This window comes from Callospermophilus lateralis, chromosome 19 (assembly GCF_048772815.1).
Source record: "Callospermophilus lateralis isolate mCalLat2 chromosome 19, mCalLat2.hap1, whole genome shotgun sequence".
In the NCBI taxonomy this organism is placed as follows: domain Eukaryota; kingdom Metazoa; phylum Chordata; class Mammalia; order Rodentia; family Sciuridae; genus Callospermophilus; species Callospermophilus lateralis.
This window is the reverse complement of record NC_135323.1, coordinates 13,606,870-13,628,969: the sequence shown is the minus strand read 5'-3', so window position 1 is coordinate 13,628,969 and position 22,100 is coordinate 13,606,870. Positions and strand designations below refer to the sequence as shown.

Here is a 22,100-nt window from a genome sequence, read left to right as displayed (position 1 = left end):
ATCGCCTATAAATGGATGGAAATGGAGAACATCATGCTAAGTGAAATAGGCCAGACTCAGAAAATAAAGGATTGATATTTTTTCTCCTATGTGGAAGATACAGCAACATAAGGGAAAAGTGAGGTGGGGGTACCAAATATCATAAAGATACAGGGGAGATCAGTAGAGTAGAAGGAGCGCCAAAGGGAGGGAGGAGGGACAGGAAAGGCAGAATTAATTTAACAAAGCCTTGCTATGTGCATATATAAATATACTCCAGGGAATTCCACCTTCATGTATCTGTTAAAAAGCACCAATCAAAAATAAATAAATAGCCGGGCACCGTGGCACACCCTTGTAATCCCAGGAGCTCAGGAGGCTGAAGCAGGAGGATCGCAAGTTCAAAGCCAGCCTCACCAACTTATTGAGACCCTGTCTCGAAATAAAAAATACAAAAAATACAAAGGGCTGGGGATGTGGCTAAGTGGTTAAGCCCCCCTAGGTTCAATTCACTGGTACCATAAATAAAAATAAATAAGCAAATGAAAGGAAGATCAATAGAGGGAGGCGAACAGGGGGAGGGAGGAGAGAGAAAGGAAAAGGAATGGAGACAGAAAGGGAGGAAATCACATTTCATGCATGCGTGACTTTATAAAAATGAACCCAACTGCTATGTAGAATCATAATGCTTTAATAATAAATAAAGACCCTCTTTCTTGATAAAGTATGCCTGCCTCAGGTATCACATGATAGTAATGAAAAACAGATTAATACACCTCCTCTGCCCTTCCATCTTCCCTACTCACTCTTTTCTTATTTCTATTGTTTTTACCCTGTGTGAGACCATGGTTTGGGAAAGTTATTAGTGTCCACCTAGAACAGGGTTCCGTAACCACGGTCCATGCGACAAATCTAGCCCCTCACTTGCTTTTATACCACAGTCAGGCCCACTCCCTCTCACCCTGTGTGTGGCTGTTTTTATGCTACAATGACGACTGAGTGGAGTAGCTGAAAAGGGACTATATGTGGCTTGAAAAGCCTAAAATATTTTTTGCCCTCTACAGAAAAATTCATGGAGCCCCGACCTGGAAAGCTATTTCCTTGTTCCCTAGGAGGCAGATTATCAGAGCCACGTTCTTTAGGGCAAATCCAAGGCTCTGGTCATGATATTCCTCCCCCTTGTCGTTGCTGAGGGAATTGGGTTTGGCATCACAAAGGGTAGGTGGCTGGAACTGCAGACATGTAAGGCAACTGGGTGGAGAGCTGTGTGCATCCCGGGCAGGGTCTCTGGAGGGGTGCCAGGGCCTCCTCGGTACCATAACGCGTCTCACCTGGGCTAGCACCTGTGACTTGCCCCTGGCCCAGAGCCATTTTCCCACCATGATATGAAAACTCAGTCCCCAGGTGCCAGTCACTTCAGCCATCTCCAGTGGACAGAAGCCCGCAGCCCTCCTGGCTCACGGCCAGTCAACCGTCAGGTGCTCCTGAGGAGCTCTGAACAAGCCCGTTTCTTCGTGTTCTTCTAACATTTTATTATAGAAAATTTTAAAGATATGAAAAAATAGATAGAAAAAAAAAAAATGAAGCCAAAGTCTCCATCAGCCAGCGTCCCCTACACCGCTCCCCATGTCGGCCTGGTGGCCTCCCTCCCCACTCCCTGTCCACAGAATAGCCAATTTCTTTCTTTTTCTTTTTAAGTCTTTATTTTTTAGTTGTAGTTGTTAATGCCTTTATTTATTTTTATGTGGAGCTGAGGATCGAACCTAGTGCCCCACGGGTACTAGGCAAGTGCCCTACCGCTGAGCCACCACCCCAGCCCCAGAACATGCAATTTCATACATAAATATTTCAGCATGTTTCTCTAAAAAGTAATGACTTTTTATCCTGACTATGAAATCATTCTCATTTTACCTTAAGTAATTCCTTATTTCATCAACTGTCTATTAAATGTTCAAATTCCCAATTGTCTCATCTTTTTAGTATAGCTGTGCCTTTGAATCAGGATCCAATTAAGATCCACACATTGAAATTTTAAAAACTCTATTTTTTTATTCTAGTACAGACCTGCCATCCTCATTTTAGTGCTTCTGAGTGTGATATGTTTCTTACCATCTATATGAATACATAATGTAGTGTTTCTCTTCCTGAAAATTAGTTGTTAAAGCATTAACCTAATTTAGGATGTGGCAATTTATGAGAAAAAATGGAAAGTTTCTAGAATAGACAGTGACGCTCTCGCTCTTACCTGTCTAGACTTTTTAATTTCTGCCATTGGCCCTGCCCGTCTTCAACCCCGATTCCACCAACCATCTGTTCCCGCCACCCGCTTTGCAGGGTGGCAGTGGGCGGCTAGTGACAATCACATAAGCAGGCTGTTTATATGCACCACAAGTTTGGGCCATCAGCTGGGCCACCCTACTGCTCCCAGTTGATTCCCTAATGGTTTTACCAGAGCAGCTGCTACAGGCCCTCCCTCCCCCGTCAGCCTCCACAACCTGCCTGGGCCTCCCTCTCAGCAGATGCCTCCACACCTACGCCCATGTACCCTAACCACAGCCTGTCAGTGCCCGCCATAAACTTCACCTACACTTCCCACCTCCACCTCAGATCTGCGCTTGCTTTCATCTCTGGTCTCGGAGGAATAAATATCTACCTTTTTATATCTTTATAGGTGCAGACATGCATGGAGAAGTCTCTGAGAGGTGGTCAGCTAATGTACCTGGGAGGCAAGCTCTTAGGTGTTTTTCTTTTTCTTTTTTTTTTTTTTTGCCTTTTTTCTTTTGATTTTTCTGCCTTGTTTGAATTTTGTCACTGAGCACGTATCATTTTTATATACTTGTAATACCACTTCAGAATGGAGTAAGACAAAGGTGATCCCAGGAGGGAGGGACTTTCAATTTCCCCATATTTCCCATACCCTTTTGTGGTAGGCAGAGTAAAGTTCCCACAGATCACAATTGCCAGAACCTGTAAATACACTTCCTGACACTGGCCAAAGGGACTTTGCAGATATGACTAAGTTAAGGATCTTGGTATGGGGGGATGTCCTGAATTATCCAGGTGAGCCAAGGTGACCACTGGAGTCTATAAAAACAAGAGATGGAGGCAAAGAGACTCGGGGACATGTGACTAAGGAAGGAAGCCCGACAGGTGCACCGTTGCTGGCCTCGGAGATGGAGATGGGACAGTGAGTCAAAGGGGCAGGTAGCATCTAGAAGCCAAAAAAGCAAGGGAGCGGATTCTGCCCTGAGCTCCTCAAAAGAACACCTTTTGATCTTAGCTGGGTTGGACCCAAGTTGGGATCTAACCTCCAGAACTGGATGATAACGAATTTGGGTTGCTTTAAAGCTACCAAGTTTGTGGTGGTTTGTTAGAGCAGCAATAGAAAACTAACACAATGATTAAAAAAAAAAAAAATGAATGTGAATCTAGCCCTCTGCCTCCCTCCAGTCACCTCAAATCAACACAGACTCTGTCACTGAAACAATGGCTTCTGTAGAAAGCACAACACCAAGCCATGGTCACCACAGCCACCAACCATGTGACTCAGTCATGAACTTCTGGAACCTTCTCTGGGGTACCCTGAAGTTCAGTCCTTGTCCATCTCAGATTAATCCATACATTTGTCACAGGGATTTTCATGACCAAATCAGCATTGCTCTGGATGATCAGACCAATGTTCCAGAATGACATCCTACAGGCACCTCCCTCTCCCTGTGTCCAGACAGGAACCATCATCTTTACCCCTGAAACTGCTTTTCTGGCCAGGATCTTGGCTTTGGTGATGGTGGAAAAGCATTACACGTTCAGTAGCAACCATCCTTCAGATTTAGAATCCTGATCTTCTGATTCTAAAGGCTAGCAATAAGCTGCCTGACGATATCCTCACTGTGCCAGGGAGTGTCAGTGGGCCGCAGCTCCTAGTCGGCCACCAGATCACAAAGAGAAACACACGGCCCTTTCCAGTGTTCTATTGCTAAGCCTCGAGGGCTGTTTTAAGCGCACTTTTTACTTATGATATTTTCAAGATGCAACAGGACTCCTGGAGCCAGCCCCATCATGAATTGAGGAGCATCTGTAGTAAGCTAAGCATTACTGCAGACTGGAGCTGTTTGTGACCCCTTTTTTTTGCCAGGGGGTGCCAGGGATTGAACTCAGGGGCACTCGACCATGAGCCACATCCCCAGCCTTATTCTGTATTTTATTTAGAAACAGGGTCTCACTGAGTTGCTCAGCACCTTGCTTTTGCTAAGGCTGGCTTTGAACTCACGATCCTCCTGCCTCAGTCTACCAATCTGCTGGGATTACAGGCTTGCACCACTGCACCTGGTTTATGACCCCATTTGTCATAAACATTTGTATTGTAACATCCACGGCATCTTCACCATCACATTTACCATGGAGAAATGGAAGCTTAGAGAGGGACCTTCTGCAGTGGACATGAAGTATACCCATGCATTCTTCAACTCCTCCATTCATCAAGTAGAGAGAGCCTAATCATTCTCCCTTTGACCAACTGACTTGCTTCTAAAGAATGTGATGGAAATGGAGGTTTGACTTCTAAGACAAGGTCATAAAAGGCACTATGCCTTCCTCCTTGTCCTTGAGTCTTCAATTCCAAAGGAGGCCAGTTGCCAAGCACCGAGGATACTCAAACAGCCTAAGGAAAGGCCCATGTGGGGAAAAACTGTGGTCCCATGTGCATGAGCCATCTTGAGAGCAGGACCCCTAGTCCAACCTCTGGATGACTGCAGCCCGCAACCCCATGGGAGACCCTGAACCACCCAGCCCAGCTGCGAACAAATTGCTAACTCACAGAAACTGTAACAGCAGATATTTAATGTTGACATCACTAAGTTTTGGGGCAATTTGTTACACAATAATAAACATAGAAAACATTTTCCCCGGTCATATGATCAGTAAATGGTGGGGTAGAGACTTCAGAACTGGTTCTCCCCAAAGCTCAGGTTCTTAACCCAAACCAATGCTACCTGAAGTACTGCTTTATGATTTGCTTCCTTTAAAAACCTTGACAGACTTCCTCTCACAAATTTCATCTTTCTCCAACGTGTGTTATGAAGTCCTATTCCAAATGCCCACCCATCTGCTCCTGCCCTCTGTAACAACCGAGTTTGCCCAAGACCAGCTCCTTTCACTGGCAATCTCCCATCTCTAGGCCCTCAGCTTCAGTGTCTACATCCAAGTGCTGCTGTGAAGATTAAGTACTATTCATAAGAGCAGGGCTGGGGGTATAGCTCAGTGGGTAGAGTGCTTGCCTCAAATGCACAAGGCCCTGGGTTCGATCCCCAGCACCAAAAATAAAATAAAATGAAATAAATAAATTTCATTGAAGCAGTTAACAGAGAAACAGCTCAATATACTATAAATTTTCTCCTAGACACGCACATCTTATGCCCTGTGGATGAGAATTCAGTCATGACTGTACTTTAAAATCACCTAGGAAACTTTTAAAAACAGAACAAAGGCCATCCAGACTATACCTGCAGATTCTGATCTGACAGGCCTTGAATGAAGCCAGATACCAATATTTTTCCAAAGTTCCCCAGATGATTTTAAAGAATAGGCCAGGGTATGAACAGACATTTCTCAGAGGAGGACATACAATCAATCAACAAGTACATGAAAAAATGCTCACCATCTCTAGCAGTCAGAGAAATGCAAATCAAAACCACCCTAAGATACCATCTCACTCCAGTAAGATTGGCAGCCATTATGAAGTCAAACAACAACAAGTGCTGGCGAGGATGTGGGGAAAAGGGTTCACTTGTACATTGCTGGTGGGACTGCAAATTGGTGCGGCCAATTTGAAAGCAGTATGGAGATTTCTTGGAAAGCTGGGAATGGAACCACCATTTGACCCAGCTATTCCCCTTCTCGGTCTATTCCCTAAAGACCTAAAAAGAGCATGCTACAGGAACACTGCTACATCCATGTTCATAGCAGCACAATTCACAATAGCAAGACTGTGGAACCAACCTAGATGCCCTTCAATAGACGAATGGATAAAAAAATGTGGCATTTATACACAATGGAGCATTACTCTGCATTAAAAAATGACAAAATCATAGAATTTACAGGGAAATGGATGGCTTTAGAGCAGATTATGCTAAGTGAAGCTAGCCAATCCCTTAAAAACAAATGCCAAATGTCTTCTTTGATATAAGGAGAGTAACTAAGAACAGAGTAGGGACGAAGAGCAGGAGAAGAAGATCAACATTAAACAGGGATGAGAGGTGGGAGGGAAAGGGAGAGAAGGGAAATTGCATGGAAATGGAAGGAGACCCTCAGGGGTATACAAAATTACATACAAGAGGAAGTGAGGGGAAAGGGAAAAAAAAATATAAGGGGGAGAAATGAATTACAGTAGAGGGGGTAGAGAGAGAAGAGGGGAGGGGAGGGGGGAAGGGGGATAGTAGAGGATAGGAAAGGCAGCAGAACACAACAGACACTAGTATGGCAATATGTAAATCAATGGATGTGTAACCGATGTGATTCTGCAATCTGTATACGGGGTAAAAATGGGAGTTCATATCCCACTTGAGTCAAAGTGTGAAATATGATATATCAAGAACTATGTAATGTTTTGAACAACCAACAATAAAAATTAATAAAAAAAAAAAAGAATAGGCCAGGGTAGAAAACTACTGGATAAGATGAGAGGATCTCAACCAGGGGCAGTTTTCTTCACCCCCAACCCTGGGGTGTGCGCCAGTGTCTGTAGACATTCTTGGTTGTCACAATCGTATGGGGTTGGTACTGGTGTCTAACGGGTAGAGGTCAGTGCTGCTGACCAGTTGCCCACAACAAAGAACCATCAGACCTCCACACCCAGAGTCCAAGGTTGGGAAAACCTGGCTCCACCCTTTAGTTCCTACTTCTCTGACCTCTCCTGCTCAGGAGAATCCTTGAGAAGAATATAACACCTGACTTCTTACCTCGTAAAACCAAATCTGGGCACCAACCAATTTGGCCACTGTCCCAGCTGGGCTTGGCTCCAGGCCCGCTGACTAGGACTTGTAAGATCTTGTGCTTCCTATTTCCCCTTAGTACTTTGTTAGCATCTGAACGACAACACTCACTACAGAAACTACAACTAGTTGTAAACACAGCTCTCTCACCCCGAGGACTGGAGCCATAATTTATTCATCTCTGTTTTTTTCCCACAGCACCAAGTTCTGTGTGCAGCGGTGGGTAGGTGTTCAGCAGATACTCATGAATTAGATTCATTTTAATTTTTATCATGCTTCTGGGCATCTCTTTGAAAGACAATGAAAACCCAGAATATAAAGGCCAGTCAAAGCCAGAGCTCTTGTGTTTCTGTTCTGCGGAGTCCAGCTGACGTGGCTGTTGCTGCCACTTCAATGTGTTTACAGGAGCTGCTGGTGGATCTCAGCCGCCATTTAAATAGAGATCCTTGTGCAGCAAATGATGAGGGATCAAGAGGTCATTCATTTCAATTTCATTTTTAAAATTCTTTTTCATTGGTTATTACCAATGGGAAGGAAAATGGTTCATTTTTTTTAAAAGAAGCAATTTAGAGAATGGTACTGAAAACACTTTGTCTTAGGAAAAATAGATGCAAAGCAATGAATTGTGAGCCTTCCACTTCATGGAACAAAATTAGGCACAGATGTAGAAGATGAATAAGAAACACAGTTTTCCAATATTGCTCTCGTTTCAGTGTGTAGTCTCAGTTAAAAAAAAAAAAAAACTGGTGATTTCTGGGGTCTTTAAAAAAAAATCTCAATATTGAGAAAGTCAGTCAAGAGTTTATCCACTTGACATTCTTAAGGAGGGCAGATTTAGGCAGAAGACATGACACTTAGTGCTAAGAGTCTCATTTAAGGTGTCCCACTCTGTTTAAAATGTGACTTGGGGGTGCTGGGGTTGTGGCTCAAGTGGTAGAGCACTCGCCTAGCACGTGTGAGGCACTGGGTTCGATCCTCAGCACCACATAAAAATAAAATAAAGATATTATATCCACCCAAAAAACTAAAAATAAATAAATATTTTTTTAAAACAATGTGACTTGGCAAGCACCTCACTTGATTTACTTGTGCCTCAATTTCCTGACATTGTTCTTGCAAAGGGTCGGCACGGAAACATTTTAAAGCAACAAATGAAATCTATATTATTTTCTAAATTGAGGTGTCTTTTCTTGCATCTAATACTTTAAATAGTAAAACACAGCTCGAATGTCATCTCAGGTGAAATCCTTCCTGACCACCCAATGTAAACTGAACCCCCTTGGACTCCATATTCCCTCTGCTTCATCCCTCACAGCACTGAAGAATTTGCTTATTGTCTTCCTTGCTAGAACATATATTCCATGAAGACTGGGATTTTGGCCTACTTGTTCACTGTTCTGTCTCCACCACCTAGAATGCTCTTTAGCACACAGTAGAACTCAATACATATTTCTCATATGAGTGAATAAATTATGCAAATCTAGAAATGAAATATACTATGTAAAGCCATCAAAAGATATGGATTAGATGCAATTGAATCATTTATATTTCAAAAGTACATTTTGGAGTCAAATAAAAGCAAGTCATATAATAATGCATAAATTTCCTCATCTGCAAAATTGAGTTGGTAATGCACCATTATGGGGATATCAAATTGGTTCATTGGTATTAAATGCTGAGAACAGTGAGACAGGCACTCAACTAATGATAGTTGGTATCAGCATCATCATTTTTATGTAACTTAGAAAAACAGCTCATAACAAACTATACTAATTTTATGTAATATAAACTAATTTTATCCAGTGAAATAACTAATGTTAAGAGCTCTGGAAGGATGTGCTATAGACTTAACTGATTACCTCGGAGAGGGAAGAAGATCTAGTTTAGAATGGTCAAATTGTGTTTTAACTTTATCTGTCACATTCTCATATTGTAAAGGAAAAATTGATGAATATAGCTAAAAATTAATAGAAAAGGTTACTCTTATTTCCTGAGACATAATGACCTTCAAAGAGAGTGGAAGGGAGGCTGAGGCAGAAGGATTATTTGAGCCCACAAGTTTTAGACCAGTCTGGGCCACACTGTAAGATAAACCCTATCTCAAAAGAGGTGTGGGAGATAAATTATTTAGGGTAAGAGTTTGTTTTCTATTTTATTTCTGAAGCATTTCTGGAATGAAATCACTGCATGGACAGGATGGACTTAGCATGGACTAAAAATAATCAAGAGACACGAATATAATTGGAGGGTCTGGGTGAATCACATGCTTTAGTTCTCATTGATGTAAACTTAAAATTATGAATAAATTATTTGAACTTACTGATCTTTTAGCCATTCATCCACAAATGGAATAGAGAAGAATTCTGTGAATGGCGCCCCCGTCCTCTTTGGATTTTGGCTGGAGACAGTGCCATATGTTTGATGGACAAGAAAACAAAAAGCAAGAATTCAAGTCAATGGTTGTATTCTGCTTGCAAATTCACATGATTAAATCCTCAGGGTCATTGAATATTTGAAGACATGAACAACTTACTTGTACAACCACTCAGTAAGAAAATCACAGGCAATGAATTTGGTTCTTTTCCTCTAAAGAGAAAAGGGAGAAGAGATAATTAAATTACATTCTTACTTTGCCCACATGTCTGAGTAGGACAAAGGAAGAGAGGTTAATTGATTAAGCATAGATGAAATATTCATGAGTCCATTATGAAATTTATAAGCATGCCAATAAACAGCAACTCAGGCAACATCAAGAATTCTGAAGACATTTTGGAGAAAATATGCTTTGGATAATTTCTTTGGATAAGTATATTTTCTGACACTAGGGACTAATAAAAAACAATGCACACAGTAGGGGCTTATGTGCTTTTGGTATTGTCTTGGAAAGATTTAATTTTTTAAATCGAGAGCATGATCCCAGTGTCTCAGGAGGCTAAGGCAGGAGGACTGCAAGTTCAAAGCCAGCCTCACCAACTTAGTGAGGCTCTAAGAAATTTAACAAGACCCTTTCTCCAAATAAAAAATAAAAAGGGCTAGAGCCCCTGGGTTCAATCTCCATTGCCAAAAATGAAAATAAAAATAAATCTAGGCCTTGATTTTCTTTTTTTAAATTTATTCATGCACAACTTAACAATAACATAAACAGGTTAAGTTCTGAGAAATGCATTAAGTGATTTCATTGTTGTGCAAACCTCAGAGTGTGCTTACACACACAAAGGCAGCTACTATGACATTAGGTGATATAATCTTATGGGACCAGCATCGTAAATGTGGTTGGCCATTGGGCTATTGACTAAAACGTACATGACTAACTATATTATTGCACACCCCCAACACCAGTCCACTTAACTCTTCAGAACAGCAGTACTTCAGGCCTGGGTGTCACCTTCAAAGGTGGAAGTCAAAAAATAAAAAAATAAGTAACAACCAAATCAAACATGGAAGCCAAGCACGTGAGTGCTATTAGCTAGTGCAGCCAACTCCCCAGCTGTCCACCTAATACCACTTCCCTCTTTGTCCTTATTAACAGAATCCTGATTGCTACCAAATGGCAACCAATTCAGCCAAAAACAACATTTCTCAGGCTCCCAGGTAGCAAGGGACAGCTTCGTGTCTCAGGGCTGCTGATGGACACATCCTAGAGATAGCTGATAAAATTCTGCTTTCCTGATTTTTGCTGCCTCGAATTCCTTGACGTTTCCATCTCCTTTCTCCAGTTTGGAACTCAGATGTAGAGCTGGGAGCGGGGTAGCACCTTTTAGCCATGAGACCAAAAGTCACATGCAATGAAATGGTGGGGCAGGGAGAGGAAGGAGCTGGAACCTTTGCTGACGTCCAGCCTGGGCCTGCTGCACTCCAGGCATCTTGATAAGTAAGGAAAAGTAAACTTCATTTGGTTTGTTACGTGTGTCCTTGAGTTTTCACTCAAGCAACTGAAAGTGCTCCTCCGGAGGCAGCCAGCTAGCCAGAACAGAGAAGGCTTGCTGAAAAGGGCCACGGGGCGGAGCACTGAGCATCTTGCTTCTGTTTCCATCTCAGGTCTCTTCTTGTGACCCAAACAGAGCCAATCAATTCCTTGTAGAGAGCTGCGATGGAAACTGGGAGACAGAAGGTCTTTCCTCCTTCTTTTAAGACAGCAGGGACCAAGAATCAAGTCTAGAGGTGTTGGTTGCCAAGCACAGGGATTCCTCCCAAGAATGAAGGCAATACAAGGTGTTCTGGGAATTTTCTTTGCCCCTCCAGCCTCACCCTTTTCTGCCCTGTACTGTTTCAGGAGGCTGATGTTACCCCCCCTGGGCCCAGCAAATGGGAGCTATCAGCAGGAGAGCAGGGAGGAGGAGAGAAAGATGAGGTTAAATTATGCTCCACAAAACAAAAACCCCTCCTATGTTAAGTCTTGACCCCTAGGATCTCAGAACATGACCTTATCTGGAAATAGGATGTGGCAGAGGTCGCAACGGGGCTCAGCTGTGCCTGCAGGACAAAGTGGCTCCAATGAGAGTAAACAAACTTGGGGTTCTGCCAGCAAGGGAGAAGGACGATGCTGCGGGGCAGGCCACAGTGGTGGATTCCTGATGACAGCGTACTAGGCCCTGGATGCAGAGGCCCTTCTGCAGAGGTCCAAATCCCCTGGATCTTTCAGGTGCATGAGCCAACAGAATTCCTCTTTTGATGATGTCCTTTTGTGCCTGGTGGCTTATTGCTTAACAATAACTGATGTCTTCTCCAATGTCTTAATTCATGTCTACTCCAATCAGCTGACTCCCATGTGTCTAAGACGCCCCCAGGAAGCATCTTGCCCTCTTCCTTTGGGGTGCACTCTCCCCTGGTTCTCTGTGCATCCCCATCATAGCACCTCATGCTGTAACGTAACTATAGGACAAGGCATCTGTCTCCCCGATGGACTTACAAAATGAAGAGAGAGTGCATACCTCTCTTTCTCTTTTCTGTTTCCACTGCCCAATCAAATGTCTTGTAAGGAGCAAAAGATCAATGAGTGCTAGGTAAAAGAATGAATGAATTCACTATTCAACTTTCATTCATCAAAGCAAGAAAACTCATGTGCAAGGAGACAGACATCTAAAAGTAGGAATGGCTAGTACAATGCTGGACAATTGCTCTTCACTTAAGAAAGAGGAAATTTTATTATGAAAATTTTCCTTTCCTTTTCTCCCCCCACTTCATAAAAATAGGCAATTCAGCTTTATAGTCCTGGCTAAGGTTGGAAAGATGGTTGTGAAACTGATGCTCAAAAAGAAAAATGCTCTTGAAGGTTTTTATAGAAAGTTCTATTATAGCTGTTAGTAAATAAAACACAATGGTGCCTAAGTTGCTGGAGATTATTTACAGTCTTTTATCTCCATGCTTGATAGGCTTTTATGGAAAAAAAATTGAAACACTGCTGTCCAGGGTAACAAAATGGAATGTACTATATCTTGCAATAGAGTCTTTTAATCTGTGTTGCAAGAGCAGATCCTTCAAAAAGCCATCTTTAATCAAAATAAGAAAATACTTGTACAACAATGCAAATATGTAACTAGCATGAATTGCCGTATAATAATTTAAACAATCCAGCAATTGTAGGATGCCAGTTTCTCTTTCAACCCACAAAAGATGCATTGTTTCCTTGGCTTTTACCGCCCTATTTAGTGGTAAAGATTTTTTTTTTTCCTACAAAGGGAATGCAGCCTGACTTACTCTATTAAATAGACTTTTAAGATAGCCAAGTGGTCTGATGTATGAAGGTCATGCAGACAGATTTAATCACTTTTGATGCAAAGAAATAAAATGGAAGAAATTGTGTTTTCCTTCTGTTCTGGGCAAGCACGGACGTGCTGAGCATACCCAGGCATGCGGAACAGTGGGGATATTGTTAGCTGTTGTTTAGTTTTAAAATTATCTGCTGGGGAGCTGAAAGAGAGAAGGGAAGGCAAAATGAAAAGTTGTGGTGAGTGAAGAGATAAGAAAGGAAGTAATAGAAAAATGAAGGAGTAAAATGGAGAAAGCGTGGGCACCCAGGGTCTATGCAAGGGGGCAAATATACTGAATTCTGTGATTTTTAAAAGGTACAAATATTCAAGTTTGAGCAAGCAGAGGAAATAGGGCAACTTCAAACAAGGTTGGCAAAGCTTTATTTAAAAAAAATCTGAAGTTAAAAAGGAAAAAGAAAGTGTTAATAAGAATTGTAATGCAAAAAAAAAGTACATGTATAAAGCATGAATTGGCATAGACATACTTTATATACAAAGATATGAAAAATTGTGCTCTATATTTGTTATAAGAATTGTAATGCATTCTGCTGTCATGTATTTAAAAAAATAAAATCAATTAAAAAAAAGAAAGTGTTAAGGGATAAGACATCATTAAGTCGTCATGAATCTGCAACTCTGAGATGCCTCAAAAAATGATGGATTGACGCATTTGTGGATAGATGTGCAAATAAAGCAAACTGGGTAATTGTGAAATCTAAGTGGTAGATATGTGGGTATTTCCCCTGAGATTCTTTAAGTTCCTTGTTATGGATTAGATGTGGTGCCCCTGTGTGAGACAATGCAAGAAAGTTCAGAGAAGAAATGATTGGGCTCTAGCCTTAACCTAATCAGTGAATGAATCCTTGATGGGATTAACAGAGTGGTGGCTGGAGGCAGGTGGGGTGTGGCTGGAGGAAGTGGTTCATTGGGGACGTGGCTACGGGGTATATATTTTGTATCTGGAGAGTGGAGTCTCTCTCTGCTTTCTGATCCTCATGTGAGCTGCTTCCCTGTGCCACACTCTTCCGCCATGTTGTTCTGCCTCACCTTGAACCCTGAGGAATAAAGCCAGCTGTCTATGGATTGAGACCTCTGAAACCATGAGCCCCTCAAATAAACTTTTCTTCTCTAAAATTGTTCTGGTCAGATCCTTTAGTCATAGCAGCAAAAAAGCTGACTAAAACAGAAATTGGTACCAAGAAGTGGGGTTGTGGCTGTGACTAACCTGACCATATGGTTCAAAAGTTTTTTGAGCTTTTTAGAATTGTGGGAAGAATTTCGAGATGTTTAGCAGACGCAAGCTTGATTCTCCTTGAGCGGGCTCTTGAGTGCTGTTGTGATGGCCTGAGGACATCAGAGTCTCCCTCCTTCACTCTTCCAAAGCAGATTCTGCCAGTGATTCTCCTGGGAGGTTCCAGCAGCCTCCAGTCTCTGACTGGGGTAGCACTGTTGATTCCTCTTGCTCTGAGGCTTCAGTTACTTGGACCGCACAGCTACTGGTTCCTCCAGCTCTCCAGCCTGCAGACGGCCATTGTGGACTATCCAGCTTCTGGTTGTGTAAGCCAACCTAATCAATTCCCTTTTTATAATCATACTTCCTATTGATTCTGTTCCTCCAGAGAACTCTAATACATTCTTCTATGTTTTGAAAAAAATATAATAAAATGGGGGGAGTATCATAAAAGACTCAAATCTCAAAGAGAGAAAAGGCAGAAATAAACAGTGTTTTCCTTCCAGACATTGTTCTGCACCAATTTTAATGTTGGACACAGACAGAGGAGACAGACTGGCGATCTGGAGACTAGAGAAAGAAACAACTAGTATTTGAAAGAATAAAATGACTAACATAATTCTACCCCCCAAAAACTCAAAAGCTCATGCTGTGAATTTAGTGGTCCTGAGTGTGGCTGGTGTGGCACTGCGCTGGCTGAGCCTCTCTGGGCTTTCAAGAACAGAAATACGTTCAGGTCACCTATGACTTAATCCAGTCAGGTTGTTATGGCAAAAATATCAGGCTAGGTGATTTATAAGCAATGAGCAAATGCTTCTCAGTTTTGGAGGCTGTGGAGTCCAAGATGGAGGTGCTGGCAGATTTGGTGTCTGTTGAGGGTCCATTCCTCACAGATGGTACCTTCTCACTGAGTCCTTGTGTGGAAAACAGGATCCCATGGGCCTCTTCTAAGAGCTCTCAACCCCACTCATGATGCTTCCAGCTCCATGATCTAGTCACTTCCTGAAGACGCCACCTCCTAACATCACACTGTTGACTGGGACACGCAGCACCTTGGTGACTGGGATTTGGGGGTGAGGCTAGGCTAGATCTGGGTGGGGTCACACTCAGCCTCTAACATTTCTCACTCATGTCCCATGACTACTTCCATCTGCTCATGTCGGCTTTACCCTGAGACACAGGCTGACAGAGAGTCCTCCACCTGAAAGATGTCCATTATCAGGGTCAACAAGCAACACAGAGGATGACGACGGCCGCTCTTCCAGACTAAAGAGTCGCACTGTCAAGCCTCCCTTAGAGGTCCCAGATGTTTCTGAAGGATAACGTATTCTACCAAAGGTGTTTCTGTGGAGGTGGAAGGGTAGTAAGGGACACAGGACCCTCTTCCTGGTGGCAGAGCCAGTCTCTGGAAGCACTGGGCCACACTCGTGGTGCTCAGGGACCTGGGGAGGAGGGTTCTAGTCATCCAGCCGCAGCCTGGTGCTGGTTCTCAGTGGCAAGTGGCTTCCTGCGGTGGCTTCGTTCCCTACTTGCTACGGCCTGTTCTGTTGTCCCATCCTAACTGGTTCTCTCCTCCTCTCTGCTTCCAGTTCTGCTAACTGTGGCTGTTTTTAAAGCTTCCTCCTTGTCCCTGGGTGTCTCTCCCCTTCTGCCACCGCTGTGGTTTGCCCATTCTGTCATTTGACATCCCACCTCCCACAAGGGAGTCTGATTGGGATGTTGGGCTGCTACCCAGGATAGAGTATCCCTGTTGCCAGAGAAATTGGACCAGCCATTTCAGGACCACTGACCACCTACAGTGGCTGCCCAGAGACCTGATCCTTCATGCCTGGTTCAGTCACTTATGGCCAGGGGATGGGAACGTGGACCAAGCAGGGGCAAAGAACTGCAGTCAAAGGCCATAGACATGTCATGCACATAGATCGTCACAGCCTCCTTCCCATATAGATGTCTTCCACAGTAAACTTAGAGATACCTGAGAATTCTAATCTGACAAAATTGATCAATAACTATGATTTTAGACACAAGCAAACTCTTGGATTATAATTGATACCAAAATACTTACCATAGCAAACTTCAAAAAGACATTCACATTTTTTTCACTGCATTAGAATATTTTTAAAAATATTTTTTGTAGTTGTATATGGACAGAATGTCTTTATTTTATTTGTTTATTTTTATGTAGTGCTGAGGATCGAACCCAGTGCCTCACACATGCTAGGCAAGCGCTCTGCCACTGAGCTGCAGCCTCAGCCCCAACTCCAATAGAATTTTATTAGAGATAAGTAATACTTCTCAAAGAATTAAAAGATGCACAAATAACACAAAATATGGACAAAGGTTTTCAGCCCAGGCTACTGGATCATTTCTAAAAATGTTCTCCATAAAAAAAGAATAATGCTTAAATAATTCTACCACACCTTTCCTGCTAGAATCTATTTTTTCCACTCTTTAGAATTCCCCCCACCCAAACAAGAGCTGATGGGATTTCTAATTTCCCCATTGGCCAGGGCAGGAAATGAAGTTTCTTCCTTCACTGACCAAAGCCCTTGTACTCTCAAAAAGATATTCAGGTATTTGATTTAAAAAAAAATAGAAAACAACTATAATAAATGATTATGAGATGGGCGAGGAATGTGAAAGAACAAAAGGATTTGTTTTACTGAATTATTCATAGTAGCAAAATTTAGTGTCATGACATCATCAAAAGAGTTTGCCAGGAGTTATAAATAGTTTCCTGATACCAACTATTGTTTACAAGAGTCTTCACAGTAACCAAACTTGATGAGCAGACAAAATCCGAAGGGGAAAATTTGCACAGGATGGGATAGGCTGCAAAATGAGGAGGTCTTGGTGCCTCTCCTCAGATTCCACATTTAAAGCTGAGACACTATTTTCAGCCATCATTTTACTCATGCATAAAATTCCTCATTGCTTTCCAAATTCAGCAAAGTTCACTGTTCCAGACTGATTCTACTCAGCAATAGTTCACTGAACACCTACTGTGTACCAGGCCCTGGGCTAAACTCTTGAGATAAATAAGAAAGACATGGCCCCACTGTGATTAACTCAATGTTCAGTGTTCAGCAACCCCCTAAGCCAAGCTAGGCAATAGCTCCTATGGTGCAGACTTGAGCCCATCTCCAGCCCAGGAGTGTCTTCTGAGAAGGCAGTCATGATCTTCCCACCTCGCCTCCACTGAACCTAGACCATCTGACTCACATTTATTCTGGCCAAAGTCAATGTGAATGAGGAATTGGCACGTGACCTATTTCAGACAGGATGTGACAGGAGACTTGCTGGGATTTCTGGGAAATGATTTTCTTGGCTTTCCTTTAAGAGCTTGCCCGTTCTCTCCTTCGGGTTGATATGGAAGGAGATGCATAGACCTGTGGTCAGAGCTGCTTTGCTTCTCTGAGGGAAGCCCACCCAAGGTAAAGCTGAGTCTGCAAGAGGCTAAGCAGAGAGGCAGGGGCAAATCTCTGAGCCCTGAATCAAACCGAAGGAAGCCTGCTCTACCCCAGGACCCTCTATTATTTAAGCTAGTTTTCCACAAGTTACATTAATGATAGCTTCTCTTTCGCCTTCTTCTGGTAACAGTAGGTGATTGATCAATAGTTCCATTAGAGAGCCTCACAGGGCACAGGCTGAGGTCACTGAGGGTGGGCCCATTTGAGGGTGGAGCCAACCCAAAGGAAACAGAATCCAAGGACAGAGAGGAACCAAGTCACGAAGATATCACCTGGGGTCCCCAGACGGGGCTCGACCAGAAGATCTCCCCATAGGCCTTTTGTCTACATTTTTTAAGATATATTTTTATTAGTTATTGATGGATCTTTATTTTATTTACTTATTTATATACAGTGCTGAGAATCGAACCCAGGGCCTCACACATGCTAGGCAAGCGCTCTACCATTCACCCCAGCTCCAGCCCTTGTCTACATTAAAAAAAAAAAAATCTCCTTTCTACTTAAGTCAGTTTGAATGAATGGGGTTGTCTGTTCCTTGCAGGACCTGTCCTCAAAACATCAACTCCAGCAAATAAAGAATCTACATGTTCAACACTATTCAGCTGAAATAAACTAATTTGAATTTGCACTAGATTTTTTTTTACTGCTAATGACATAAAAAATAAGGCTTTTACAAAAAAAAATGATTATAGTAAAAACCATTAAGTTTACTGAGTGCCTGAAATATTTTCGGAGATGCATCAGAAAGAACTTCCAAGTAAAGTTTACAACACAGCCATTAAGGCTGTTCTGTTCAATCCAGCAGTTCAATTAAGTTCCAATTAAGTTCTGTTCTCTCGTGTTCCAATTAAGCTAATCCAAAGGCACGGCTTAATGTCAAGGGATTACTTAAGAACATCAACCCAACTGTAATGTTTAATCTTTATAATGATATTTACACATCTTACACTTAATTTGCTCCAGTGGAATACAACCCATTTCCTGGAAGGACAGAAATGGTATCGCAGGCTTTGAACCCGCCTTGGATCTAAGGAGCATGCCAAAGGTTTAGCAATTGCACAGTTGGTTTTCTGCCTTGAAACCTGCTTTTCATCTCATGTAGACTCTGGCCAGGGAAGGCAGCTACAATAAGGTCAATGTCAATGCATATTCACTAAAGAGAAGGCAAGTCTCTGTAAAACTGCACTCCCCAGAAACTCCTTTCTCAGGATCAAAATTATTTGCAAACCTAGTCGCACAGTCACCTCAGCAGGAGACCAAGGATCTGGAGCACTCCCTTCAAGGCCTGCTCCTTTGGAGTTGGTGTCACACTTGGGTAAAAGGGAAGCTGTGGGAAGGGGCTCTGATGACACCTTCCTCACTAGGCCTGCTTGAAACAGGAATGTATTGGTCCTCCCAGCGGGGACCCTGCCTGTCCCTGCTCGGGCTTCTCACTTTCAGGAGTCTCTCTCTCCTTCAAGTTCAACACTTAGCAGCAGTGCCTACTGCCTACTGCACTTGTCACACAGCATCTCATTTAATCTCCCCAGCAGCCCTGGTGAAGTGGGTAGAGTGGCCCAGAAAACAGGCTAGCTGGGCACATGGCCAAGCTGCCCTATGATCCCAGAGACTCAGGAGGCTGAGGCAGGAGGATCACAGGTTAAAGGCCAGCCTTGGCAACTTAGCAAGACTCTGTGTCAAAATAAAAAATAAAAAGGGCCAGGTGTGTGGCTTAGTGTAGAGTGTCCCTGGGCTCCATCTTCAGTACCACAAAGACAAAGAAGAAAGAAATGAAAAGTTTAAGGAATCTTCCCAGAAGCCCAGAGCTAGCCAGAGTTGGAGAGGGAACCGGAGCCCACCTGTCTGATGCCAGCACCCCTGCCCTCGTCACTGTGCCGGCCACAGCCTTTCATGGTCCTGAGATGTACTCAGCCTGCCTCTACCTTATGTAGCGTCCTCATTTGCAGTCTTCTTCAAGTTTTTATTTATTTATTTATTTATTTATTTATTTATTTATTTATTTATTTATTATATTTCAGGTTTTATCCCCCCTCATCCCCAATAGTGGGGATTGAACTCAGGGGCACTCTACCACTGAGGTACATCCCCAGCCTTTTTTATTTTGAGACAGGGTCTTGCTAAATTGCCCAGGCTGCTCTCGAAATTGCAACCCTCCTGTCTCAGCCTCCTGAGTTGCTAGGATTACAGGTATGTGCCACCAAGCTTGGCCTTCAACAAACATTCTCTCTTTTTGGGGGGCCTGGGGGATACCGGAGATGGAACTCAGGGGCACTCAGCCACTAAGCCACATCCCCAGCCCTATTGTGTATTTTATTCAGAGACAGGGTCTCACTGAGTTGCTTAGCACTTTGTTGTTGCTGAAACTGGCTTTGAATTGGTGATCCTCCTGCCTCAGCCTTCTGAGCCACTGGAATTATAGGTATGTGCCACCAAGTCCAGCTCAAACTTTCTCTTAAAGTACCAGATAGTAAACATTTGGGGCTCAAGTTACAAAAATTCAAAGTGTGTCACTGTAGTGCAAAACCGTCACAGACAAGATGAACAGGACTGGGCACAGCTGCAATCTAATGAAATCTTATTTACAAAAGCAGGTAGCTGGCTTCACTGTCCCAAGTTGACAGCCCCTGCTTCCTAAGCACTGAGAGGGGATCTTTCAAGTGGAAGCGTAGGGAAAAAAATCAACAGTACTTGATTTCTGACATAGAAGTTTGAATTAGGAAGGTTCTATTTCACCTCTCTGTTCCCTTCATTATTCTAAAGGGGTTAAACACTTGAAATATCTTTTGGATCTGCAACTAGTTTCAGATCTGGTTTTTCTTATTTCTAAATTTTTCTTATTTCTAAAAAGTAACAGGAAAAAAAATGCAGTTCTATAAACAACCAAGAGAGCCAATAATTTATTTTAAGATGTGTTCATTTTTTAAAAAATCCATCAAATTCCATTTTCACTCTTTAAAAAAAAATGCCTTCCATTCTTTAAACACAAATTCTCAAGTCTGAGACGCTTGCAGAACTCTAGTTGGTGTTGTATGGGGTTAGGGTTTGGTCACAAGCTAACTCCTTAACCCTTTTGGAGGGACTTAAATGAGCTGATGTGTGAAGGGACCCGCTCTGGAGTTGGATGACCTGGGTTCCGATTCTTATCCTTCCATTTACTGGCAAGTGACTCTGGACAAGGTATTTAGCCTCTCTGCCCCAGTTTCCTATTCTGTAAAATGGGAATAATACATAATACCTAATGATAATATGTAGTTATTATAAAGATAAGTAAAATTTAAAAGATATATTCATATTATATTCTCAGTTTCTGAGCAAGCTAATATTTTTAACAGTTATGTTTTCTTTTTTTAAATGTTTTTAGTTGTACACGGACACAGTGCCTTTATTTTTATTTATTTTTATGTGGCGCTTAGAATCAAACCAGTGCCTCACCCACACTAGGCAAGTACTATCACTGAGCCACAACCCCAGCCCAACAGTTATGTTGTCATGTTTACTAATAGGTACCATTTTTAAGGAACTGCAGGTTTTGTATCCCTTATCCAAAATATTTGGAACCAAAAAGGCTTTGGGTTTTGGATTTTTTCATATTTTGTAATGTTTGCATGTTCATAATGAGATATCTTGGGGGTGGGACCCAAGTCTATACCAGAAATTCATTTATGTTTCATATCTTATACACATAGCCTGAAGATAATTTGATATTTTTAACAATTTATATATGAAACAGTTCATAGTATGGAATTTTCAACTATGGTGTCATGTTGGTGCTCAGAATGTTTCAGATTTTGGAGCATTTTGGATAGTCAGATTAGGGATTCTTGACCTGTAGTATTTTCAGAATGATGAGGAGATCTCACCCTTGGCCATCTATAATACCTGTCCACCATTAATTGATGCAACAACTGGTCAACCAGAAGACACCATGGGGGAATTACATTCCTTTTGTAGATTTACTGTTTTCCAAGCATGATGCTAATAGTGTTTACAGCAGTTAATGTGTATTGAGTGTTTTCTGTATGGAATGCTTAAAAATTTTACTTAGCTCATCCTTACAAGAACTACATATCATTAGGTCCTACTTATGACTCCCATTTTACAGATTAGGAAACTGAGGGACAGAGAAGCTAAATACCTTGCCCCAAATCACTCACTAATAAGTGGAAAAATCAGAATTCAAACCACAGAGTCCAGCTCCACAGAGTCTAGCCCTTCCATGCATTAGCTCATTTAAACCTCCCAACAGTTCTACCTGTGTTTACAAATGCGGAGAGACATGGAGATCAGGAACATCCCTGAAGTTATCAGGTTAGAGCCAGAAGTCAAACCCACCTTCTGTTGCCAAATTCATACTATTTTAAATGCAGTGTCCAAGGTAAACTGCATAAAGGGCCACCATTCTCCACCTCTTTCTGTATTCATACCCTTTGCAATGTAACTTGACTGCTCTTCCCATCAAGAAGTGGGATCTTGGGCTGGGGATGTGGCTCAAGTGGTAGCACGCTCGCCTGGCATGCGTGCGGCCCGGGTTCGATCCTCAGCACCACATACAAACAAAGATGTTGTGACTGCCGATAACTAAAATAAAAAAAATAAATATTAAAAAATTCTTTAAAAAAAAAAAAAAAGAAGTGGGATCTATTTCCTAACCTTGAATCTGAGCTAGGCTTGTGTCTTGCTT

The 22,100-nt window shown here is 42.3% G+C and overlaps 1 protein-coding gene across 1 annotated transcript in view; it reads right to left on the bottom strand.

Moving 5' to 3' along the window:
- The window catches only part of Iqck (IQ motif containing K), a 123,483-nt gene that overhangs the window by 74,392 nt on the left and 26,991 nt on the right, over nucleotides 1–22,100 (bottom strand). The window contains exons 5-6 of the mRNA XM_076840823.1: nucleotides 9,502–9,554; nucleotides 9,289–9,366 (exon numbers count right to left, since the gene is read on the bottom strand). Of these exons, the coding sequence (XP_076696938.1) occupies nucleotides 9,289–9,366; nucleotides 9,502–9,554 (131 nt within the window). The remainder of the gene's footprint in view (nucleotides 1–9,288; nucleotides 9,367–9,501; nucleotides 9,555–22,100) is intronic.